The 27,982-nt window shown below is 35.7% G+C and overlaps 1 protein-coding gene across 1 annotated transcript in view; it reads right to left on the reverse strand.

Moving 5' to 3' along the window:
* The window catches only part of ACTR3 (actin related protein 3), a 59,793-nt gene that overhangs the window by 7,810 nt on the left and 24,001 nt on the right, over positions 1 to 27,982 (reverse strand). The window contains exons 3-10 of the mRNA XM_066345214.1: positions 24,354 to 24,478; positions 18,846 to 18,956; positions 13,631 to 13,726; positions 12,158 to 12,265; positions 7,103 to 7,246; positions 4,931 to 5,104; positions 1,425 to 1,517; positions 1,105 to 1,230 (exon numbers count right to left, since the gene is read on the reverse strand). Coding sequence (XP_066201311.1) covers positions 1,105 to 1,230; positions 1,425 to 1,517; positions 4,931 to 5,104; positions 7,103 to 7,246; positions 12,158 to 12,265; positions 13,631 to 13,726; positions 18,846 to 18,956; positions 24,354 to 24,478 — 977 coding nt within the window. The remainder of the gene's footprint in view (positions 1 to 1,104; positions 1,231 to 1,424; positions 1,518 to 4,930; positions 5,105 to 7,102; positions 7,247 to 12,157; positions 12,266 to 13,630; positions 13,727 to 18,845; positions 18,957 to 24,353; positions 24,479 to 27,982) is intronic.

Genomic DNA, 27,982 nt, shown 5'->3' on the forward strand with positions numbered 1-27,982 from the left:
GACATAGGGTAGCTGTGTGGATAAGAAAACAGGACCCATACATATGCTGTCTACAAGAGACACACACCTTAAAACAAAAGATGCACACAGACTGAAGATAAAAAGATGGAAAAAAATATTTCACGCAAATGGAAATGAAAAAAAAGCTGCAGTAGCAATACTTGTATCAGAAAAAATGGACTTTAAAACAAAGGCTATAGTAAGAGATAAAGAAGGTCACTACATGATGATAAAGGGAGCAATCCAACAGGAAGATATAACTGTTATAAATATCTACGCACCTAATAGAGGAGCACCTAAATATATAAAGCAGACTTTGATGGATTTAAAGGGCGAGATAACAGCAATACTATAATTTTCGTGATCAGTATATTCTATTTTTAAGAAAATCTGACTGACTGTAGCAGCCTCAGATGGATCCCTCATTCTTGGTTTGAATATCTAGCAACATATCCTCTGAATTGATGTTTTGGTTCAATATTCTACATTTAACAAGAATGGAAGTGAAATTTTGTCTCATAGATACAGAAAACAGATATCTGAGAATTTAAAATTAATTTTGATTCCTTGAGAGTAAGCCCAAAAGTCCAATACATGTCAGAGAAAGGTTATTTTGCTGAACCACCAATTTGATTTCACATTATGAGGATGCAGGGTGGGAGGGATGGGGGCCTTGAGTCCGTCTGTGAAAGCAAGCTTGACCACACAACATCAGCTTCTTTCTCAATTCTGCTTTGCTGTCTGGCTATAGGGGTAGTCAAAATTTTGTAGAGCCATGAAGAACATTATCCCTGGATTAAACAAGGAATCGACTACCACCACCAATACTGTGCATGAGCAAACCAGTTAGCTAACAGAGATATTTTAAAAATCTTTCTCATAGCTACAACTAAGAATATTTTCCATAACTGTAGATTATATCCTAGAGGAATCAAATGACCAAGAATATAGATATGAATCTATAATATTAATTACTATCCATACCTACCTAGTAGGTTCCTTTTATTTTCCCAAATAAAAGCAGAAGTTTGCACACATGACCCATCCCCATTACAATTTTCAGGGCACCCTCAACCTTCCCACCAACAACAGAAAAAAACCAACCTTCAATCTACCACCACTCAATTCCTCACTTAATTTCAGCCTGGCATCTACAGTTCTTTTCAAATCTCTTTGCAAGCGACGTCCGAAGTCCCTGAACATGGTTGACCCTCCAGAGAGGACAATATTCTATATTAGTAGAGAAAAATAAATAAATATTTTAAAAGAAAGAATAAAAATTTTAAAGATATAAGAAATGGTACTAAAATTCCTACTATATCCTTTTGAAGAGATATTTTAAATTTTAATATTCAACAACAGACAGAAAATTAAGAAGTTTTAAAAATACAACTTTGAATAACAATTTAGCTATAAGTACTGACCTTGTAGAGAGGACGTCTAACATCAATAGGACAATTCTGAATTACTTCATCTACAACTTCTGAGATAGGTTGAGTAAAGTCTGGATTAGCAAACTGAAAAGTAAGTAAAGTTGGATATATAATAATTAGATCACTACTGACTTAAATATCACAATTAAAAATTAAGTTTTAAAAATATTATTTTTAACTTCATTCCATTTCCATAATGATTTAAACTGTCAAGTGACTTTCTATCTCAAACCTACCTCTCTAAGCAGTCTGTTGAAGAAAAAATCTGAAAAGTATGTTGCACAAAATACATTTATTTACCTACCACTCCAAATAACCTCTACAACCTGAGAACCTGTCAACAGCCTACAAGATTGAAAAATCCAGACAGAAAATATGTTCTATAATAATCATTTTAAAAAATGGTATCAACTTGTTCATATCATTTTAGAGAATATGAACCATTCTCTAAGTTGTAAATTCTCTACATTGACCTTTGTTAATAATCATACTCTTCACTATTTACCTAAAACAATAATACACACATGCACATGAGATTACCCTTCCCATAATACTTTCCCTACCTTTAAGACAGTTTATGTGCTATACCATGAGCAAGTAAAAAGGCAGGAATAGGGTCATTCATTCTGTGCTATACCTTCAATCACAGTTTTTAATGGAAGACATACAAAAATGAAAAGCTAATAGAACCTTAGAATATTCACATAACCTGAATCCACCCACAGAAATTCTGATTTAGAAAAAAATAAAGTCTGATTTGACTACTGTATATCTCTTGAAAAAACTCAGGCACTATAATCCTGCAGAAGCCCAAGTGACAGACAACAAGTAAAATAGTATGAAGAAGCAAGCAATGAATGAGTATTTAGTCAATAAATGAAGGAAAAAGAATTAACAATAAACAAACTAACAATAAATAGTTGACTTTGATAAAAATAGGCTCAACCCAGGGTGCTAAGAATATTTTTAGAGCCTGACCAGGTGGTGGCGCAGTGGATGGAGCGTCGGACTGGGATGCAGAGGACCCAGGTTTGAGACCCCGAGGTCGCCAGCTTGAGCACGAGCTCATCTGGCTTGAGCAAAAAGCTCACTAGCTTGGACCCAAGGTCACTGACTCAAGCAAGGGGTTCCTCGGTCTGCTGAAGGCCCACGGTCAAGGAACATATGAAAAAGCAACCAATGAACAACTAAGGTGTCCAACGAAAAACTGATGATTGATGCTTCTCATCTCTCTCCATTCCTGTCTGTCCGTACCTATCCCTCTCTCTGACTCTCTCTCTGTCCCTGTAAAAACAAAACAATATTTTTAGGCCTTTCTTTCACTTTCAACAAAAGGGCCAGTCCTGCCTCTAACTGCTCCCTGATCAGGCCTTCATATCACTGGAAGTTGCTAACAAGGGAAAAATATTCTTTCTCTCCTCTGAAAAACTTATGAAGAATACACCCAAAAAACATAGCAATTCAAATTGCTTTGTCAAAAATTTTAATTTCCTTTAAAAAAAAAAAAAAAGGTAAACTGCCAAACATATTCCTTTCTAAAAAACAGTTCTTATATGTGATGAATTTAGCAGTTCAAAAATAAATAGTTTTACTGTTTCACACATTTTATCTTCACTATTCAAGTTCAGATGCATATACATTAATCAAAAAAATAAAAGAAAAAAGAGTGAATCCTTCAAAAATGACAGAACTGTGACAAAGAAATGCCTGAAACTACAGAAGAATGAATCTTCAAATTCACTTGGGAAGTGACACAGTTCATACCATACAAAAAACAGGTCTCTTCTTGGAACATGGTGAATTGAACACACATATCTAACCTCATTCTCTCTCTACTAGAAGCACCCCTAGAGAATTTTTTAAAGAGGCATAATCCAGTATGCCCCCTCTGTCAATTCCCAAACTTGCATGTCTCACTGATGCAACCAACTGCCTCTATATCACACCGTTCTACTGAAATGGCTCCCCTAGAATAACCAATAAATCTGGAAGATAAAAACCCATGAGCACTGCTCAAGTTTCCCTTATTGCCATTCTGTATAAACTGCCACTACTATTTAGCCTCACTTCTTTAAATATTCACCTCTCTTAATGTTAGCACCACAATACCTTGGCTTGACTTCTCCTTTTCTGCATTCTTCAGTATCCTCTGCACGCTCCTCTCACTCTTCCTGTCTGTAAAGTGCTGATATTGACTAGGCCTCATTCTTCCCTTCTTCCCACTCCATATCCTCTCCCTGAACAATCTCTTCCTTTGTTCCACATGTGGTGATGACTTCTATCTATCCTCATTCTGGAATAGACACTACAGTTCAAAACCCTTAGAATCCAAGTGTTCATTCTGGAACCTTTCTAAGATGAATAATAAAGCCATCTCATGTTTCCTCCTAACTAATTCTTCCCCCTTCACTGTTCTTAATTTGAGTGGATAGCACAACATTTAATTGTTCATGTTACAGACCTGGGAATCATACTCCTCACATCTAAGCAATCAGCAATCATGTTGATTGTATTTATTTTCTCTTCACCTTTCTCATTCTCATTGATCTGACATTATTTATCTTTCATCTGAAAAACTGCATTAAACTCACCTGTTTCCAACACAATTCACATCTCTGTTGCAATCTATCCAATCAATCAGAGACCTTTCTAATACCATACAAAAATCTGTGGCATTTCCACACTAAAGTTTTCTACACAACTTAACAGAATCCAGTAACTCCTCAGCATAGTATATTACCCCCTCATTAACATCTATCTGGATCCATCTCCTATCACTCCCTTCCTCTGCACTTTAGTATCCAGCCCTCTTATATCCCAGCCCTCTCATACCCCTATCATAACACTCGACCAGCTTATCTCCTTTGCAGAAATATATTCCCCTAGCATATGTACCTAACAAATACCCACTCATCCTTTAAGTCTCAGCTGAACTGTTCATCTCCTCTAAAAAGTTTCTCAGTTCTTCCAAGCAAGCTTAGATGCTCTTTGCTCCTGTTCCCTAACCTAATACATGCATCCATTAGAGCAACTATACCTGTTTAGATACTCATCTCTCTTTTAAGAGTAAGACAAATTAAGTTTTGAACATTCAATGTTTAAAACCGAGAGTATGACAATTACATTCACTATTTGCTGAATGAATAAACAAGAACAGGCACTTAACATTAGTCAGTCTATTAATAAATTTCTTATGTTACTACAAGAACTTTTCATTATTAAAAGCACTTTATTTTTCATTAATTTAATACGGCCTGTATGTTACTAATGTTTCAGAGACAGAAAACTATTTTGCTAATAACTGAATATTTTATGGCGGTCAACTGAAGGTTCTTTATAATGGTCATTTTACATATTCTATTTAAACATTCAAAAATTTCAAAACCGCCCCTCTTTCCATGACCAAGTTCTTGAAATTAACTCTCCCTGAATGATCTTATAGTTGATTGATATTTTCTGCTGAGTACTTTTTTTTTAATTCCACCTAAAAAAATTACCTCTGGATGAAAGAAGATTTCAGGTCCCAAGAATCTCTCATAACCAACATCAATGGAAAATTCTTTCTTTGAGATAGCATTGATTCCAGTATACTGTTTAATCCACTTTGATCCATCTGTATCATACTTGTTAAATTCTTTTACTAAATCTGGGCAGACATAACTATAGCGCTCCTAGAAAAACAAAGAAACTAACTTTTTCCTCTTGTTTCAGGAAAAGTAAAAAAGAACAGCATATTTTCAGTAAATTAGAAACAAATAAAAAAAATCTTCAGGAAATAAAGTTAGGAAACAAAGCTGAAAAAAATTTATGCTAGGATATTAATGCATGTGTAGTACAAATGAACAGCTCATCTATCCTACACAAAATTCCTGGCTTCATGTATAAGCAGGCTATGATTCGACAAATGAGCCAAGTTCTACCATTTCAATGTTACTCCATGAAAATATTCATTAATATCATCCAAGATTTTATACTGTTTCAGCAATGGAGCCTATGTTCTAGAGAGGAAAAAGCATAAAACACACAGAAATGAATAATTAATAAATTAACCCACACAAATTAATGTAAAGCCTTAATACCCATCAGAAACAAAACTGATTATGGTCAGCAAAAAAAAAAAAAAAAAAGGCCCTGGCCGGTTGGCTCAGTGGTCGAGCATCGGCCTGGCGTGTGGGGGAGGGTTCAATTCCCGACCAGGGCACATAGGAGAGGCGCCCATTTGCTTCTCCACCCCTCCCCCTCCTTCCTCTCTGTCTCTCTATTCCCCTCCCGCAGCCAAGGCTCCATTGGAGCAAAGATGGCCCGGATGCTGGGGATGGCTCCTTGGCCTCTGCCCCAGGCGCTAGAGTGGCTCTGGTAGCAACAGAGCGACGCCCTGGAGGGGCAGAACATCGCCCCCTGGTGGGCAGAGCCTCGCCCTGGTGAGCGTGCCGGGTGTATCCCAGTCGGGCGCATGCAGGAGTCTGTCTGACTGTCTCTCCCCGTTTCCAGCTTCAGAAAAATTAAAAAAAAAGGGGGGGGGGCTAAAAATATAAATTATTTTTACTGTATCACCTGCTTGGCTGAACTGCATATTTGATTATATGCTCCAAGTAAAAGTTATCATCTAAAATTCAATTCAAAGATGTTATTTATGGGTTATAACTGTTATTTGCAATTTATTTTTACACAACACGGATTATACCCATGAAAGATAAACATTAGTAATTAAAGGACATAAAGGGAAAGAATATTAGAAAACAGAGGATGATTTTCTTATGTTATATTAGGGCTTCCTTCTCCAAACCTTGGAAACAGGAATTACACAGATCCTTTAAAGATACTCAGACTGAGCACCAGTATTCTCTAGAATAGTAAGTGTTCTTGTTATTTTTTTGAACCCCAAAGATTTCCCAAAAATGTTAAAACAAGTAGTGTTCCTATTTATTTTTTACACATTTAATGCTGATACTATCAATCTGGGGCAACTTTTGGCAGCTATTTAATTCCTTTACCACCTAGAAAGTAGAAAATTCATTTTTATTCCTAACCTTTAAAGAGAAAAGCACTATAATCATTTAAAGATAGGCAAATTAATGAAGTTATTTTTGCCAGGACAGTTTTCCATTTATATATTCAAAAGATGTATGATAGACCCACTGAAACTTTTTAAGTATGTTGACAAATGATAATTTAAAAAGCAATGCTATTTTGAATTTGTATGAAATAATACTTACATAGCATGCAAACTAAAATACCTTACACAGCCTTCACATTTTTTTATTTGCCATAAAACCTGAGCCAACTATTCTATAATCAAAGCAATCAATTACATATCAAAAAACTTTGTAACAAGAAATTCAGTGAAGAAATTAAGTGTGAAAGCTCTGAAGTGAACTAATTTATTTTACAAAAGGAAATAATCACCAAAATATATGTCAATCAATTGGTATCAATGTTCTTCCACGTTAGTCCTTTCAAATGTTGAAATATGAAGAGAACAGGAAAAGGGTTGATAATCCCCCAAAATTTCCTTACAAAAAATACAGAGAAAACATGTATCTAATTAAGGGCAATGATTTATAACTTGGTTAACAAGCTTTTAAGTACTGTGTTTAAGTTTTTCATTAATTAAATATTATTATAACACTGATTAATTTTAACTGAATTACACTCTCATCATTCTTTACCTTTACTGCCTTAGCAGTTTCCAAGGATTGCTCTGGAGGGATTCCTACTTCTCGATCTCTCAGCAATTGCTGAATGAAATATGTTATATCTCGTCCTGCGATGGGAATGTGCTTGATACAGCTGCCAATCACATACCCTTCAGCCTACATGGAAAAAAGCATCAAATTTACTATCAATGTTTTCAAATTAATGTGATATAAATAATTAGCTATTAAAGACCAATACCTCAGATTAGTCTATTTGTATCTTAAGTATTGCTTTATCGCAGGATAAGTTTTCCAGTCTTTATTTCTCAACTGTACTTTTCAATTTATTTACAGAATTTATAATACTGTTCAGGTAACAAGAATGGTCAGTAACTTAAGACATATTCTACTACTGATAAAAGAGTTTATAATATAACCAGGACTAAAATAAGTCAATAACATAGAAACAATGATTTTTCAGAAGTATTAAATGTTTTAGATAGCAGGCTTTAGAAGAAGTGATTTTTAAATCTTCTATAATTTCAATAAAAAATTTAGATTGCACTGTAGGAAATTTGATCTTTAACTCATAAACAGACTATCATTTTTCCCAATAAAGTAGGTACCAATTTTCATAAGCCTAGGACATTCTATATCATAATACCAAATAATTAAGTTCTGTAGAATGAGTTCATAAATTTACTAGTAAGTCAGAAGTACAAAAAGTAATAAAGCAAAAATAAATTTCATTAATAAAGAATGTCAGGGAGCCTGACTGGTGGGGGCGCAATAGATAGAGCATGAACCTGAGACGTTAAGGTCCCAGGTTCAAAATCACAAAGTAACCAGCTTGAGTATGGACTCACCAGCTTGAGAACGAAGTTGCCAGCTGGAGCACAGGATCATCAACATAATCCCATGGTCGCTGGCTCAAGCCCAAGGTCACTGGCTTGAGCAAGGGGTCACTGGCTCCACTGGAGCCCCATGGTCAAGGCACATATAAGAAGCAATCAATGAACAACTAAAGTGATGCAACTACGAGTTGATGCTTCTCACCTCTCTCCCTTCCTGTCTTCCTATCCTTCCCCCCCCCCCTCGCTTAAAAAAAAGTCAGGTATGTCCTCATCTGCCATGACAGAATAATAAAGATTGAATTCATTCTCTCCCCTTGAAAATAAAACAGTACAAATTATATGAAATTAGGTTTCCAGATATAGTCCCAAGTTACAAATATCTGACTTCTGAATGGAGTGCCATAGGGCTATTGGTAATCAACTGTGTTAGGAGTAAGCTAAAAGTTGTTGCTAGCAGCTAACAGTTTCAGTTAAGATTACTGAAAATAACTAACCCTAACCAAAATCACAATAGTCTAGCCCAGTAGTTCTCAAACTTTTTGAAATCAGGGTGCATTTAAATTTTTACAAATAATTGTATGTGCACTATATACAAATTTCTGAGAAATATGTTATAATAATAATTAAGTCAAATATTAAAGAAAAAATATAAAGTCCAAGCGTGCTTTTATGGTAATTAAACTAAATACAACCAAATTAAATTTACTCTGACATTAAAAAACATTTATATTTCATTTTTTGAGTTATGCTTTTTAGAATTCGTAAAAAAGGGGTTAAAAATTAAAAAAAGACAAAAAGTTATCTTTTTATTTATATAGATACATTCTTAGTAAGATTTAGTAAATTCGGCAGGTCCCAGAGCGAATGTGTTAAGGTTTTTCATTCTTGTGTTTATGAGAAACATGAGCCTGATGTGTCCTAGCGATTTCTTGAATGTTTGGGCATATATTTGAAAGGCAAACTCTCATTTCCTCGTCAATACATTGAAGAATTCCTCTCTTTTTACTTTTAATTGTGTTGAGTGCAGAAAAGCCCCACCATACATATCATGTTAACTTTACACCAAACAAAGGATAGAAGAAACTTGCCTCCAGTCTTTCTGGGGAACATGGAGGGTAGTGTAAGCAATCCAGCACCACAGTTTAACAGCCTTTTGCAACCTAATCAGGCAGAAGAGGTGGGGGGTTGGGCAGACTGTCAGCTTCCAGCCAATTCCCCACACCTCTGTCCCCTAAAAATCTAAACTCCAAAAACCCTATTGGTTTTTTGGTCCCCAACAGGCACATATTTCTCTGAAATACGATAAGGCGCACCTGGAAATCTTCTAGGGCGCACACTTTGAGAACCACTGTTCTAGCCCAGTAGTTGGCAAACTCATTAATCAACAGAGCCAAATATCAACAGTACAATGATTGAAATTTATTTTGAGAGCCAAATTTTTTAACTGTAAACTATATAGGTAGGTACATCCCTTATTGAGGTAACACCCGCACATGGTGTTTTGTGGAAGAGCCACTCAAGGGGCCAAAGAGCCGCACGTGGCTCACGAGCAACAATTTGCCGACTAAGGGTCTAGCCCAAGCCAGTTTCAGTCAGGTTATAAAAATATCTAACTAGACATAAATCATGAAAGTTCCTGTAAGTTATAACCACAGGATGGAAGGAACGTTCCATCCCCAAGGCCACAAAAGAACCATGAAATAAAGAACACCCACGAGAACATCCACCAGACCAGACCAATAGAGAAGCCTAACAGGATGCCAGCAACCTGCACCAACGAATCCCCTATGTAACCTCTACCCTTCCTTTGCTCGGAGAGGTTGTTGTCCTTAAGACACGACCTCCCCTGCTCAAACAAGCCTCAAATAAATATCCTTTTCGATCAACTTTGATCCCTGTAAATTATTTCCAAATGTACCTAACATACTGCAGTTGGTCACTAGTGAAAATGAGAGTTACTTGACTACCGTGGCAAAGAACTAACCCATGAAGACCTTATGGAACTAGAGCAGACAGCATTCAGAGAAGAAAACGGGGACCCAGAATTCCAGACCTGAAAAACTTTTCTACAAAAGAGCTGATGCTTTTCGTCTCATTGAAGCAAGAATTGTAAAGTTACAGGAGCAAGATCCTGATACACAGAGGCTCACCAAAGTTTACCATACAGGTACCAAAAGCCTAGGATGCTACAGGGTCATTTATGATGAGGAAAAGAAAAGCACTGTATAAACTTCCCTTGATGCCTACTTCATTCAAGACACTGACTCCAGCAGCCGAATCAAACCTTGACTCTCTAACACCAGTCCCAGCCTCTCCAACAAGCCCATCATTTTCTGCATCATCCAAGATTATTTAAAGCTGTATTTGAAAATGTTTAACTTAACAAACCTACAGAACCTATCTCATTCATAACCCAAGGACTCCCTGTATTAGAGAACAGACTGAGTAGGGCAGTGATCCCTAGGAAAAGGGAAAACAAAGTGAGTGCTATGAATATGCCATCTTACTGCCCATGGAGTTCTTTTAGCAGCAATAATGCGAGGGAGAACCCAGAGTCTGGTGGCCTCATTAGGTTGAGGATACAGAATTTAGATTTCAGGGATGTCAAGGTGGTTCCAGTTTGCAAGTCAGACAAAGAGAGTGGAAGAAGCTGTACAGAGAGAGAGATCTGGATATCTAAAGAGCACTATCATCTTAGCTGACTAGCAATCATCAAATGCATGTGACAAAACAATCATGGCCAGAGAAAAAAAAACCTCTAGAAAATAGTGGGCAAAAATCTCCAATTTATACATAGCTGGGAATAGTTTATGTTTCCACTAACCAGAGTTTAAAGACCTCAAATATAGAACACCTAGTAGTCTTCAGAAGAGTATTGCCTCAGTACTTGGGTCAAAGTAAGCCTAGACACAAAATGTTGTCCTGGACATGCTTAATAATGTTATAAAGGAGCCCCTGAAAGGATCAAACCGAATTCTAGTAACTTAACTATGTCCCAAGGAAAAACCTTAAAATATTCAAAGGAGTCCAAAAACCCAGGACCATAACAATATGAATCTATATACCCAATCCAAAGTTATAAGCAAGAAAGGAACCAGGAAAATACAACCCCTGAACAGGAGAAAAATCAATCAATAGAAAAAGAAATTAAAATGTCAAATATATATATATAGAATTAGTAGACAAGAACATCAAAACAGCTAATAAAGTGTTACCTTGAGATACAAACAGACCAACATACAAATTTTTTTAAGATATGAGCTGCAACTTGGTCTGTATTTTTGTTCGAGATCTGAGTGAAATTCCGAGATACAAGTCGTGATTCAGGAAGCTGCCTCTAATTGGCACATTAGCGTATGGGTCCAGTATCGGCAGTTTGATATATGAATTGACTGACTGACGAGCTTGGTTTCAGAACGAATTAAATTCGTATCTCAAGGTACCACTCACTGTACATTCCACATGATAAAGATCAATGGAAATATGAGGAAGAAAGAAATGGAAGTTATAAAAAAAGAACTTCTAAGGATAAAATTAAATATCTGAAATTAAAAATACATCAAATGTAATTACAGCAGATTAGACAATGAATAAAAAACAGTGAACTTAAAGACAGAAATAGGAATTATCCAAAAATGGTACAGAAAAAAGGTCAGAAGAAATTTAAAAAATATTAGTTAACTATGAGACAACTTGAAACAGGCTAATATACATGTAATTCAACTTTCCAAAGATAAGGAGGTAAAGAAGGGAGAGTTTATGTAAAGAAATAATAGACAAAGACAAATCAACTTACAGAGGTTGCCAGTTAGATCCCTGGTCAGGGTACATAAAGGAAAGATGGATCTTCCTGTCTCTCTCTGATTCTGTCTCTGTCTCCCTCCCTCCCACCTTTCCCGCACTAAAATCCATAAACAATTTTTTTTTTTTTTTTAAAGAAAGCAGTATCATTTCCATTACAAATACTCATCATTTTCTAATTATGATTAGAAACTATTTCTAATTATTTCCAACAGTGGTACAAACCTATAGCAAAGGAAACATTTTAGGATTTGTTCATGAAATTTTAACAATAAATTGAGCAAACTAGTTATAGCTGAACAAATGGCCAAATTATAGCAAATTTTTAAAATATAATATTTCAAGTTTTTAAAGACTAATGTTAAGTCATATAATTTAACTTCGCTAGATGTGTTATCTGATGTACTGTTCAATAATTTTAAAATATCCTTACCACAGGAATGACATGAGTGACACCGTCTCCACTGTCTATTACCGTACCGGTCAATGTCCGTTCTCCTACTTGTCTTGAGGTCCAGGATGCAGCTAAGGCAAGAACGGCCTTAAATAAACAAATAAGACAGGGAAAAAGTAAAAACAAATAGAGAGTTAAAAGAAAAAATATTTTACTGGAGTACTTAAGTTTTAAATATAGTATGACTAGAAATGACTAGAAAGAAAATACACAAAATTAATTTATACTATGAAAATTGTTCATATCCTACATTTTCTTAAGACAATCTTAAAGGCTTATATTCACTTTTAGCAACATATTTATACATTTTCCATATTTTATTAAGGCCTATTTTTCTCCTAGAGTCAGACAAATGTGGAAGACTAACATGAAATTGTACAATACTAAGATGAAAAGTCTAACTATGTTTATATGGAACCATTACAAAGTAGAAGCACACAACCAGCCACCCAATCAGCGGAATTATTCAATACACAAATGGCTGCAAACAAGTATCACTCTTATAAGATTAGCTCCAAATTTTCTAAGTGAAACATGCATTTAGAAATATGTACACACTTTATCCACAGAAAAAGCCCTTATGCACTGCCAAATACTATGATTTAATCAGGAAATAAAGTTGATAACATTTTTCTTTGAAATATTTGCCATGGCAATAAAGTGTATTACTTTAAAAAAGGAGTTTGCAAATTAAGAAATTAGCAGAGCTAGTTCATTTTATAAAAATCTAAATTTCATACAATACAAGCCTCAAACAAGACATAATGACTAATAATAAAAAGAGCTAAACTGGCTTTATTTTATCTACTTGCACTATAATAGCTGAAAGGGACCTAGAAAGATATCCACGCCAACCTCCAATTTTAATACAGGACCACACCACTATCATTGTGGGCTAACAGAACTATACAAAAGTTTATAAACTCAATCACTTGTAATATGGAGGCATCACTCTCAGTATGGAGTTAAAAAACAAGACAGGAGTTCTGATCCTGAGGGGTGGGACAGAAGCTGTACCATACACAAAGTAAGTGCAATAAAATATTACAGAAATTTATGATCTATGGGATACGGAGAGGCACAAAGAAAGTAATCAAATATGCGTAGCAATAAATCCATTAAAACAAATTTTTAAAAAAATGTTACAAGGGTAAGTGAATATATAAATATATGTGTGTGTATGTATGTTCTTGATGTGGAGTAAACACTAAATAAATATTAGTTCTCCTTTATCTGGCTTTTAAAATAAATTAAACAAAAACCATTAACTTATGTTAACACTTCACTTTTATTGACTAAATTACAATTCCCTGTACCATGATTTCTAAATTATTGATACAGGAGAGAACTATGATATGCTTTCAGGTTATAATATATTTACATATATTTTTTAAGAGTGAATTTAACTAGATTAAAATTTAAGAGTCAAGCTTAACTTAGGAACTTGCTTACCTGCACAGCAATGTACAAGCCGGGAACATTGAAAGACTCAAACATTATTTCAGCAGTATATTCCCTGTTTTCTGGAGTATTCAGAGGAGGTTCCGTCTATTCAATTGAATAACATTATAAATAGACAATATCCGATTATTTTGGTAAGTTTATAGACAATTTTAAATGAGAAAATAATTTATTTCAAACACTGTATTTAAGTCATTAAGTCATTAAATTTAAGAGGTAAAGACAGACACACAGACCAGAGAAAAACTACAGAGAATTCAAACAGATCTATACATATAAGAAAATAATGTGGTTATTCACATAAAAAAAAAAAAAACTGGATTCCAATGTCATATCACTTATAAGACTTAAACATTGAGAAAGGGAAGGAGAAAAAAAAATTAAAAAAAAAAAAAGAAAAAAGCCTGACCTATGGTGGCGCAGTGGATAAAGTGTCGACCTGGAAATGCTGAGGTCGCCGGTTCGAAACCCTGGGCTTGCCTGGTCAAAGCACATATGGGAGTTGATGCTTCCTGCTCCTCCCCCCCATTCTCTCTCTCCTCTCTCTCTCTCACCCTCCCTCTCTCCTTTCTAAAATGAATAAATAAAATTAAAAAAAAAAGAAAAAAAGAAAAAGGGAAGGAGAAAGGGACGGAGGAGAGCTAAGTTAAATTGTCTTGTAAACATTGTAGTGACAAACCTCCAGGCAAACATAGCTAGTAGAATGTTCATCTAAACCAGCGGTAGTCAACCTTTTTATACCTACCACCCACTTTTGTGTCTAAGTAGTAAAATTTTCTAACCACCCACTGGTTCCACAGTAACAGTGATTTATAAAGTAGAGAAGTAATTTTACTTTATAAAATTTATAAAGCAGAGTTACAGCAAGTTACAACACATAGTAAAAATTACTTACCAAGTACTTTATGTCGAATTTTCGCTAAGTTTGGCAGAATAAATCTTTATAAAACAACTTACTATAGTTAAATCTATCTTTTTATTTATACTTTGGTTGCTCCGCTACCGCCCACCATGAAAGCTGGAACGCCCACTAGTGGGCGGTAGGGACCAGGTTGACTCCCACTGATCTATACAATGTTTATAGCAGGATGTACCTGGTCTAAAATTAAAAGTAAGTAAGCCAAGATTCTACAAATGCTTGGAATAGTTTCCTGGAAAATGTTAAGCGACTATTAAATGGGGATGTTTCCACAGTTCTCTTCAATTTAACTTACTCAGCTGCATGAATTACCTGAAACCTGTGGGTTAAATCTAAGGCAGAAAGGCCATAGAAACAACTTTGGCAATCCAGGACTTCCTGTTTTGCCTATGCCACATGATTATTTAATTTGTTTAAATTATTAAAGTTGGAAATTGGTTAAGACTTCTGATTCTTATGGGCTTGATATAACAAATCCCAGCCTTTATCTCAAACATCTAAACTTGAAAGGTAAAACTTTTAAAGTTAATACAGAATTATCTTTTTGACTGAGGTAAGTCATGGATTCCTTAAATTTAAAGAGCAAAAGTTACAAATACAAAGATAATTACAAAGATAAATAATGATAAAGCCTAAATTTATTAAAAATTAAATCTTTTTTCAATTTTAAGACACTATAAAGTTAAAAAAGAAAAACTAACCACAAGTAGACCTTTCCATATACGAAACCTGTTTATGATCTAAACTGTCTCATATTTGAACTTATTTAAAAGTTTTGGAACTACATTCAACAGTATGAAGATTTTAATAATATACACAAAATTAAGCAAACTTAAAAAAACCAAAGCAGTTAAACAATAAACTCTAAGACAAACAGAAGTTATACAAAAAATGTAATTAGAGACTTCACAAGGAAAATATACAAATCGCTAGCACATAAAGTGCTCAATGTCATTAGTTATCAGGCAAATGCAAACTAAACCAATATGAGAAATCTTACCCCCTAAAATGGTTAAAATTAAAAAGACCGGGCCCTGGCTGGCTGGCTCAGTGGAAGAACATCAGCCTGGTGCGTGGAAGTTCCAGTTTCGATTCCTGGCCAGGGCACAAAAGAGAAGCACCCATCTGCTTCTCCACCCTTCCCCCCCTCTTTCCTCTCTCTCTCTCTCTTCCCCTCCTGCAGCCAGGGCTCCATTGGAGCCTGGGCGCTGAGGATGGCTCCATTGCCTCTGCCTCAGGCACTAGAATGGCTCCTGTTGTGACGGAGCAACACCCCAGATGGGCAGAGCATCGCACCCTGGTGGGCATGCTGGGTGAATCACAGTCGGGCGCATGCAGGAGTCTGTCTCTGCCTCCCCACTTCTCACTTCAGAAAAATACAAAAAAAAAAAAAAATTTTTTTTAATTGAAAAGACTGACACACCAAATGTTGGACGGAATGTAGAGCAACCAAATCACTTAACACATTGTTGGTGGGTGTGCAAAAAGGTACCTCTTAGAAAAAGTTCTAAAAGTTTCCTACAAAACCTGTTACGCACCTAACCCATGATACAGAAATTCCTAGGTATTTATATGAGGGAAATTAAAACATATCCACAAAATTATCTGCACAGAATATTCCAAATAGTCAAAATATTCCTAATAGTAAAATACTGGAATCAGGCCCTGGCTGGGTAGTTCAGTTGGTTAGCACTGTCCCAACACATGAAGGTTGCAGGTTTGAACCCAGTAAGGGCATATACAAGAATCAACCAATGAAAATATAAGTGTCTCTCTTTCATTGATTAAAAAAAAAATACTGTCAACAGCCCAGGTTATCATCAAGGGAAAATACTATACATAGAAAGGCATCTTCATATAATGGAATACAACCCAACCACAAAAAGCAACACGTTATCAGTATCCTCAACAACAAGGATGAATCTCAAGATTATTCTGAGTAAAGTCTTGAAGTCTTATAAAAGAGCAGATCTTACATGATTCTGTTTAAGAAACTCCAATGTACACAAAAACCTATGCTGAAAAATATCGGAACAGTTGCCTCTAGGGCATGAAAAAAGGAATTAACTAGAAAAGGACAGACAGTCATGTTCTAAATCTCAATAAAAGTTTAGGTTAGGTTACACAGATGTATGCATCTATCAAAATCAGGGGACTGGCTAACTAAACATGCATCCTGTAGGCCAAATCCAATGCACCACTTGTTTTTATAAATACAATTTTATTGGAACCCAGCCATACCCATTCATTTAAGTACTGTCTGTGGCTATTTCCCCAGCTTATGACAGCAGAGCTGAGTAACTGTAACAGAGATCATATGGCCTAGTAAGAAAAATGTATTTGCTATCTGGTCCATTAGAGAAAGTATACCAATACCTATCAAAACCCATAGAATGGCAGGTTTATTTTATAGCACGTATATTTATATGAAAAGGAACTCCAAATAAATAATGAATTCTAGTTGATACTGTGCATGCTAAACTATTTAAGAGTGAAATGACTCCACCTGCAACTAATTTTGAATTAAAAAATAAGATGGGATAATGAATGGATAACCTGACAGATGTCATAAAGCAACTGTAATAAAATTGTTGAGCCTAGGTTGTATGTATATCAGCACTCATAGCAAATTTTTTCAACTTTATGTTTATGGTCCAGCTATAAATAATACAGGCATACCTTGTTTTATTGCACTGAACTTTATTGCACTTCACAGATAATGCTTTTTAAAAAAAATAAATTAAGGCTACAACTTCAACCAGCAAAAAGATTACAGCTTGCTTTATTGCAGTGGTCTGGAACTGAACCCACACTATTCCCAAAGTAGGCCTGTATTCACAAATCGCCATAACAAAATATAAAATATTGATTTAACAAAAAACTATGATATAACTATACTGAAGGAAGGAGGTAAAGATGGATCTCGTGTTAAGCGTGAGGGAATAAAAGGAAAAGAACAAAATTATCATCTTTCCTACCAGGTTGTGGAGAGTGTCTAATATTTAAAAAGAAATAAAACACTTTAAATTTATAAATACTGTTTAGAAAATAACTAAAAATTTTTAAATGTTTGCCTCTGCGGGACAAGAATCAAGTGTTGGAAGAGGTGAGGAAAAAAAGTGCTATTGTTTTGTTTTAAATCTTTACCATTTGATATTTTAAGCTATAAACATGCACAACTGTGGTAAAAAGAAGAAAACAGTTTATATTGTATTTTTGTTACCAAGAATTACAGATGAAAAGATAATCAGACTAGAAAAAGAGAAATGCCATATTTCCAACCTTTTTTTCTGAACGTACTATCATACAGATTACATATTAATTATCACAAATTTCTAGACCCTGGCAGGTGGCTTAGTGTCAGCCTGGTGTATGGACGTCCCTGGTTCAATTCCCAAGGGCACACAAGAGAAGCCACTATCTACTTCTCTACCTCTTCCTCTCCCCTCTTTCCTTCCCGCAGCCAGTGGCTCAACTGGTTTTAGAGTTTATGAGCCCAGGCGCTGAGGAAAGCTCGGCTGGTCTGAGCGCATCAGCATCAGGCACTAAAAAATAGCTCGTTCCTTGAACATCAACCCCACATGGTGTTGCCAGGTGGATCCCAATGAGAGAGCATGCAAGAGTCTGTCTCACTATCTCCCCTCCTTCTTCTCACCTAAAAAAATTTAAAATAATAATAATAATAAAAGAATTTCTATATGCTTAAAATCTAGTGCTTCAACATATTACTACTCTACTGGAACCCAGAACTGGATGGTCTTAAAAGATAATATAGCTTTCTTAGATATTACTATTTAATAAACAGGGCCCTGGCCAGTTGGCTCAGTGGTAGAGCCTCAGCGTGGCGTGCAGGAGTCCCGAGTTTGATTCCCAGCCAGGGCACACAGTAGAAGCGCCCATCTGCTTCTCCACCCTTCCCCCCTCTCCTTCCTCTCTGTCTCTCTCTTCCCCTCCCACAGCCAAAGCTCCATTGGAGCAAAGTTGGCCTGGGCGCTGAGGATGGCTCTATGGCCTCTGCCTCAGGCGCTACAATGGCCCTGGTTGCAACTGAGCAACGCCCCAGATGGGCAGAGCATCATCCCATGGTGGGCATGCTGGGTGAATCCCGGTCGGGCACATGCGGGAGTCTGACTGCCTCCCCGTTTTCAACTTCAGAAAAATAAAAAAAAATAAAAAAATAAATAAACAAACAGTAATAATGTATGTCTAGTGAACACAGATGAAATGAATACATTTTCAATAAGTTTCTTCAAAAGTTTCCTCAATAAAATTACAGTTTGTACTTACCAAAAGAAAATAATGATCTTCAGGTTCTGCCCTTAAATATTTAAAGATCACTTGTTCCATAAACCTTTCCATCAAATCCCAATCTTCAACTATACCATGACGGATTGGCCACTATTAAAACAAAAAATTAAACACAAATTAAATATTTATATCAAAATAAATAAAACTAGCCTGACCAGGCAGTGGCACAGTGGATAAAGCATCAGAGTGGGAGGCGGAGGACTCAAGTTTGAGACCCCAAGGTCGCCAGCTTGAGTGCAGGCTCATCTGGTTTGAGCAAAGCTCACCATCTTGGACCCAAGGTCACTGGCTTGAGCAAGGGGTTACTCAGTCTGCTGAAGGCCCACGGTCAAGGCACGTATGAGAAAGCAATCGATGAACAACTAAGGTGTCACAACGAAAAACTGATAATTGATGCTTGTCATCTCTCTCTGTTTCTGTCTATCTGTCCCTATCTACCCCCCCCTTCTGTCTCTGTAAAAATAAATAAATAAATGAATGAATGAATGAATAAACCTTAAAAATCCAGGGAATACTAACAAGATCATTAGTGGATAATAGGTAAGGACATATTTCTTAGGGGTGATGATCCAACTGTAATCACTGTTTGGAGATACATAAGATTTAGAAACAACATAAAATTATTTCTACAACATATTTTCAGATGATTCAACTAAAAAATATAATGTAAACATGTCAAAAGGTTAAAATTGTAAGTTTAGATAAAAGATCATTGTACTAGTCTTTCTGGAATTCTAAAAATTGTCATAATGGAAAAACTTAACCATGAATAATTAATCCTATGAAAATTACAGTTTATTGCAATTTTCTTAATTTTTAATTTATCAGCTCTTTCATAAGTGTTTTTTCTGTAATATATAAAACATAGTTCGTAAGTACAGATGAAAAATAATCATAAGTCAAGAGGTGAAATTTAAAAATTTTTTTTATATATTTGTACAGAATCATGCTTCCAAAATTAAGCCCCAGGGTACTACAACAAATTCACAAAGACAACCTCAAGTACATACTTTAAATTTTCCAAAAATTACAGTGATACTCAAAATCAGTTCAAAACTGTGTTTCTTACTAACATTTCTTTGAGAATCTGAGTTGCCAGTAGCTGGTATAATAAAAACTAAGTACCTCCCCCAAAAAACCCATGGAAAAAGAAACGGTGGTGGCAATGTGCAATCTGATTCAGGTATGAGAAGTTGTGAAGTGCCTAACAGGCACATGCATCCTAATAATAATTGTGATTAAACAATTAAATAAAAATATTTCCTGTTCAAATAAGTGTCTTATTTTTTCAAATGGCTATTTAGTTGCTTAGATCTAGCTACTTAATAAGGAGAATTGTTAGATATTCGTTTTGGTCTAGAAGGCACTATAAACAAGCTTACTGAGACATTAAAGGCACTGAGAAAATCTGTGAATCGCTACAATAAAATACAATTCTACAACACATACAACTAATGAAAGATTAGTATTACAAATGTATAAAGAATTCCTTAAACAAGCTAATTAAAAATTTTAAGCAATAACTTTAAAATAAGTATAACAAAATAAAAACACAAAAATATAATTGTATGCACATGGTACATACTCAATACCTTATGCTGAAAGAACAAGTAAATATCCTGTAGTCACTTAATCATTAAACCTTTTACCTATTAATTCCTAATACCCACATCTCACCCTAGTCTTCTACATACTTTTTAAAGCATTATACTATGACTTCTCCTCTATTTAGGTAAGGAAAAAATGTACTGTACTACATCATTCATTTCATAACATAACCAGTTTACATTATTTCAATGTTCTCGGTGTTATTTTATTGTGCACCAACTGCAAACCACTGGCAGAGAAGCTAAGACATAAACATCCTGCTCACCAGAAGCTCAGTCTAATGAAAGAAATGGATACAAATCTATTGTAAGTTTTTAAAGAAATAAACTATTGAATACCTAGCACAAGATGCAAAACTTGGCTTCTGAAGAAAAATAGGAAGGCTGGAATTTCTGTATGACAGATGAGCTCATCATACTTAAGCTGGGTCTTAAAGGAGAAACCCTGTCAATTTTGTTTTCTTGGAGGAGGGAGAAGGAAGAATATGTAGACAGAAAAAAAACAAAAACAAAGACAAACACTGCATTTACCAAAGAAAGCAGAAGCTAAGAGTAGGTATCCCTTCATCATCTATAAAACTGATTCCATACTTCCTCCTTTATTCTCTTTCACCTTTTTACTTTTTATAACTTAAGAGATCTTCCACATATCAATTAGATCATGTGTGCTCTAGATCCCATCCCCCTAGCTTTCTCAGAGACTGGATTATACTCCATCTTTCCCGTTACTTAAATCTTTTTCTAATGGCTCTCACAATAGCATTTAAACATCTATCTTAAATTCACAATATGCCTCTTCATCTATCTGTCTTTCCTAATCACAGCCAAACCTCAATGAATATTGTCAATTTTTCCTGGCCTACCATTCACAATCCAACCTACTGTAATCCAGCCTTAGTACTCTTTTAAATTATTCTTATTAAGGTTACAAATGACATCCTTGTAGTTAAAGACACCAACTAATGTATAGGCTCCAGCTGACTTGATATCACAGAAGCATTCCATGATGTTTATCACTTACTTTCCTGTTTACCCCGTCCTCTAAATATGCTTTTGCAAGGTTTTCCTCCTCTATCCAAACGTAACGGTGCACTGATCAGGTCTGTCCCACACCTCTTCCCCAATATACATTCCTCTGGGTAATTTCATCCTTTCCAGAGGTATCTGATACCTTCCAAATACCTATGTCTTCTTTCTGGGCTCCAAAATACAGATATTTGTATAAAATGTATCAGATGTCTCCCAGATACCTAAAACACAACTTGGTAAAAATTAATCTTATCCTCTCTTCCCTACACCACACCCTAGTGTTTCTCCTTAAATGTTCTCAGTCTCAAGAAATAAGGAGGAACAAGGAAACTATCCAGGAGCTGGGAATTATCCTCAATTACTATGTACAAATTACCACCAATATCTTGTTAATCATTCCCTTAAATACCCACTTTTATACTTAGTCAAAAAAATTTTATTTTTACACACATCTAATCAGACTTCTAGATTTAACTATCATTTTACAACCCTCCCAAAAGTAAATATAGAAAGTAGAGGCTGATGTTAAAAGATGCAAGAAGGATGCAATCATCAGAATCCAGAATGAAACAATTAACCAGATCTTTTCCATAAAAGGAAGAAGAAACATCCATACACATAGGATACACATATTCTCTGTAGAGGATGAAGAGACATAACCAAATTCAGTGAGCAGACATTATTTGAATCTTACTTCAAACAGATTAATAATGAGGGAAATTTGAGCCCTGTTTAGATTTTAGATATTAAGAAAATGCATATTGTATTTAAAAATAATATATTTACTATATATCTATATTTTTTAAAGTCCTTACCTTCAAAAGATAAGTATTTGTATGTGAAATACCATCTGAGATTTATTTTAAAATAATCTGGGAGGCGAGGGACAATCAAATAAAACAAGTTTGGTCTCAGGTTTTTAACTTCTGAAGCTCTGAGATAGGTCCCTGGGCGTTCATTATATTTCTTCCACTACTTTTATATATGAAGTTTCCCATGACGAAAGGTAAATGTTTGTGTGCACACACACAATTTCCATTTCTGTTTATCCCCATTGCGATCAATGTAGTAAATGTCACTAATATTCCTTACCTAGTATTACAATAGTCTGCCTGGTCTTCCCAGAATGATGCTTTGTCCCTAAATAATAAAAACGGCCAATCTATACTGGGTATTCGTTATGTTTAAAGCACAATAATGACTGCTTTTATATACATTATCTCAGTAAGCTCTAAACAATCCTGTACTAAGACTATCTCCATTTTACAGATGGAAAAAAACTCAGAAAGGCTGAGTTAATGAATGATCTCACAAAGCTACAAAGTGGCACAGCCAGAACTACAGCCCAAGCAGACAGACTGCAATATTTGTACTTTCAATCCATACTTACACCCATCATGTCATCCACAGGATACAGTTATATTTTTTAACATGGTCCAACAACACTTTCAACAACCTTATCCTGACCTCCTCATCTAGCCTACCCGTTTCTTTCTACCTCCTCCTCTATGCCTCAGGCACACTGTTGTTTAGTTCCTGGTTCCTTCATACTTTTAGACTCCTGAATACTGGAGTCTGCCTAGAACAACCTTGCCTGCACAATTCACCCAACTAACTCCTATTTTATCATTCAAGCTTCAGTTAAAAGATTTACCCCTCAAAGACATTCCTGCATCCACAAAATAGGTTAGCAACTCCTGATATACATTCCCAGAATATCCTGTACTTTTCTTTTTGTAACACCCTTAACACTTGTAATTATTTCTTCAGTGCACACATTATAATAGCCTCAAATTCAGGGGAGCCATTTATCTGAAGGAAGTTTATTTACCACTGTATCTCAGCACTTAGCCAAGCTTTGTACACATGGTAGTTGTTCATTAACAAATAAATTATATGAAGAGAAGAAATAAGGTACAAAGGAGGAAATGTGCAAGTCAGGCAAAGTCAATGTTCAAAAATAAGATAAATGCTAGAATGGTGTTTACTTTTTGGTATGGGTAGGGGTGATGACTATGGGAGTAGGCACAAAGAAAGCATCTGCTTACTAGATTTACTCTGTATCCCGAACGTTTGCAATTAAGAGTAAAAAATATTTTAAAACTATGTTTTAATTAAGACTTACCTATTTTACTACATATAAATTATACCTCAATTAAAAGAAAGACGCCCCCCCCAAAAAGAAAGAGTACCTGACCAGGAGGTGGCACAGTGGACAGAGAGTCAACCTGGGATGCTGAGGATCCAGATTTGAATACCCAAGGTCACCAGCTTGAGCAAGGTGTCACTGGCTCAGCTGGAGCCCCCAGGTCAAGGCACATATAACAAGCAATCAATGAACAACTAAAGGGCTGCAACCATGAGTTGATGCTTCTCATCTCTCTCCCTTCCTGTCTGTCTGTCTCTCTCTCTTGCTAAAATAAATACAGACAGATAGCAGATAAAAAGAGAGGCAAAAAGGGCACAGTAAGAAAGAAAAAAAGAGAAAAAGAGAGAGGCACCTCCAGATGACATAAGTTTCAAAAGTAAAGAAGTGATACAGATTTGAGTAACAACAGGAGAGAAATGTCTCTAAATGTGGCAATGTGTGGAGGTAAGAGGAAGACATTCATATTGATGGTTCTGAGTGGGTATGGAAAAGTAAGTACTACTCACTTGGACAGATTGAAATCTTCCTTTTGGGAAAAAAATAAAGTTAAAGCAAAATTGAGAGGGGCCACGGGGAAGAAGAAATTTCTATTGTAAAGAGGTTGAGCATATTAGGCCTATAACTGAGTGAAATACCAAATGGCACAATCATTAAACAAATTTTTTGAAAGAAAATATTATTTTTACAAGTCATAAAATATACCTTTGTTGCATATGTAGGTTTTTCTATTGCTTCATCACCAATGAAGAAGTCTAGGTCATCAACACCTTTCATCACCCTCCTTTGAGCTTGATCGCCTACTTTTGCTGACTCCTTAATAGCAATACCTTTAAAATAAAAGTTATTTATACACATCAAAAATGTTATTATTGTCAGGGGAAACGAATTTATAACTTGTACTTCTTCCATTATAAAGTGCTGTAAAACAAAACATAATCTAGCATATTTAAACTGTCAACCTAAAGCACAAAGGTCATAGGAAACCAATGACAAAATTCACTTAACACAATGAAATCTCAACCCAAAGACAAGGCCTCAAATGTGAAAAGCCAAAAAAGTACTGCTCTGGAAATGTTTCAGTTATAGTTTTAAAAACCTATGTTAAGATCTACGTATCTTGATTTTATACTCCCACCAAATCAACATATGCTTGATGGACAATCAGAAAGAAAAAACTAAAAAAAAACACTAACAAATGACAATAAAAAAATTACAAGGGGATTTTTTTTTAAAAAAGCTTTCTTCATATTTCTATGCTATTTGCACTATTAAGGATTAGTAATTTAAATATAACACTGATATACAGTTCTATTAAACTTTAATCATATACAAAAAAATTAAAATCTTTAGCTAAAACTCACAACAATCCCCTTACATAACTTCAGAAATTCAGTATTGTTCTAGACCTAAAACTTGTTGTATTTCTTGTTATAAATTTCTAAATCCACCAAGTTAAATAGTCCTTAATTATTAGTATAATCACCTATATATAATAACTACATGCAGTATCTGTAAGATAAATAATTTAAAAATTATTCTCTGCATACACTTAATCTGGCATTCAACTTTTTACACTTTCATTTAGTAACAATTATATCCTTAATAAGGTGGGTAGAAAATACTGAAAGAAAAAAATTCTAAATTCACAGCCTACTCCTTCTAAGTGTTAAAGCTCCTCTAGCAATTCATTTATAATGTGCAAAGACATCCAGATAATTCACTATAAGTTTCCTGGAAAACAAGGACATATGAAAATAACTTTGAAGCATATCTATAGTCTTTCCAGATCAAATATCCATGCTCATCAGTGGCACTGACTATATCTGCTAATTATAAACACTGTACCTGCAGCAGCATTAAAACGGGTAGAGTGAAAAAACACTAAAACCAAAAACCTTCTTCCAGAAGACAAATTTTTAATATATTGCTACTTTTCATAAAACAATGAAAACTACCAGGTGGGTACTGTAAATATCAGGGGCGGATACTTTGTAAAGTTTATGACTGCCTAGTCACTATGCTGTATACCTGAAACTAATACAAAATAACATTGCGTGTAATCTCTAAGAAAAAAAAATACAATGGCCTAACCAGTGGTGGTGCAGTGGATAGAGTGAGGGTCACAGTTCAAAATCCAGAGGTTGCTGGCTTGAGTGCAGGATCCGGTTCAAAACCCAGAGCTTGCTGGCTTGAGTGTAGGATCAAGAGCCCAAGGTCTCTGCTTTGAGCAAGGGGTTACTGGCTCAGTTTAGCTCCGCCCTGCCCCATCAAAGCACGTATGAGAAGCAATCAATAAAAAAACTAAAGTGAAGCAATTGCAAGTTGATGCTTCTCGTCTCTCTCTCTCTCTCTCTTAAAACAATAATACAATGAAAATTAAAAACTGCATATTTTGGCAGAGAGGTGAAACAGAGAAAGGGTACAAAGACGATGAGAACCTAAGGCTTAAAATATAAAGATTATAAGGATCTTCAACAGAGATAAAATACAGCATAAACAAAATCAACTTTTTCAAAGATGAGAGAGACACATCAGTATTCTTCTCAAATCAATGTCTAATCACAACATAATGTCTTATAAAAGATTACAAATTTAAGAGATTGCAAAATCAGCCCTGGCAGTAGAGCGTCGGCCCAGCATGTGGAAGTCCCGGGTTCAATTTCCAGTCAGGGCACATAGGAGAAGTGCCCGTCTGCTTCTCCACCCTCCTCCCCTCTCCTTCCTCACTATCTGTCTTCCCCTCCTGCAGCCAAGGCTCCACTGGAGCAAAGTTGGCCCGGGCACTGAGGATGGTTCCATGGCCTCCACCTCAGGCACTAGAGTGGCTCTGGCCACAACGGAGCAACTCCCCAGATGGGCTGAGCATCACCCCTGGTGGGCATGCCAAGTGTATCCGGGTCGGGCGCATGCAGGTGTCTGTCTGATGTCTGACTGCCTCTCCACTTCTAACTTCAAAAAAATACAAAAAGAAAAAAAAAAGATTGCAGAATCTGCATTTTATGGGTTGAATTGTGTCCCACAAAAAAAGATATGTTGAATTCCTAACGTCAGAATGTGACTTTCTCTGGAAACAGGGTCTTTCAAGTTAAAATGAGGTAATTAAGGCAGCCCCTATTTCATGACTGATGTCCTTATAGAAAGGGGAAACTTGGGACACACACAGAAGATAGACAATATGAAGACATACAGGGAGAAAACCAAGGACTTTGTATACAAGCCAAGAAATGCCAAGGATTCTCAGCAAACACCAGACACTACAAGAGACAAGGTTTCTCCCCAAGAGCTGTCAGCAAGATCAGGGTCCTGTTGACAAGTTCATTTTGGACTTCCCGACTCCAGAAATCTAAATTTCTGCTGTTTTCAGCTACCCAGGTTTTTGTTACTTTGTTACGGCAGCCTTAGGAAATTAATAGAAGCCCATACAATGGTCTAACAACACTAAACTCAAATATAGAAGTGGGCAAAGTAGGTTTACACTTAAAATAAATAATGCAATAATTAATATATAAAAGAATAAACTGTTTCACCTTTCACATAACTCACAACTATAAGTCTACTTTTGCCCACACCCATAATAACTAAAGTACTGGTCCAAAAAAGTCACCAATAGAGCCAATATTTGTCATCAAATCTTTTAACAAAGAATAAACTGAAATATAAATGTGGGGGAAAAGAAAAGCAAACCTATCCCTCAGTTAGACACAGACAAAAATACCAACAAACTAAGACCACTATACACACATGAATAAGCTATTTCATCAGTGTCACCTAAAATCCATTCCAGGTATTAAAGAATTGGACTTAAGTAATTTCTTAAAACCAATTCCTAGAAAAATATTCAAAATGTGTATCAGAAGTGCAAAAGTCAAATAGGCTTGTTCCCAAAGACTGAAAAAATATATAAAGCTTTGCTTTTAAGTACAATTTTGACATTGTATTTCGCCTACTTCACACATTTCATTTTCTTGCTATACAAAAGACAAAACAGCCTGACAAGGCGATAGTGCAGTGGATAGAGCTTGGGACACAGGGGACCCAGGTTTGAAACCCCAAGGTCTCTCTGGCTTGAGCGTGGGATTGTAGACACAATCCCCATGGTTGCCGGCTTGAGCCCAAAGTACGCTGGCTTGAACCCAAGGTCACTGGCTCAGGTGGAGCCCCTGGTCACGGTACATATGAGAAGCCAATCAATGAGGTGCCACAACAAAGAATTGGTCCTTCTCATCTTTTTCCCTCCTGTCTGTCTGTCTGTCTCTCTCTCTCTCACACACACACACACACACACACACACACACAAAAGATGAAACTGACCTGCTCATGTGCAATGAGTC

The sequence above is a fragment of the Saccopteryx leptura genome, chromosome 7 (assembly GCF_036850995.1).
Source record: "Saccopteryx leptura isolate mSacLep1 chromosome 7, mSacLep1_pri_phased_curated, whole genome shotgun sequence".
In the NCBI taxonomy this organism is placed as follows: domain Eukaryota; kingdom Metazoa; phylum Chordata; class Mammalia; order Chiroptera; family Emballonuridae; genus Saccopteryx; species Saccopteryx leptura.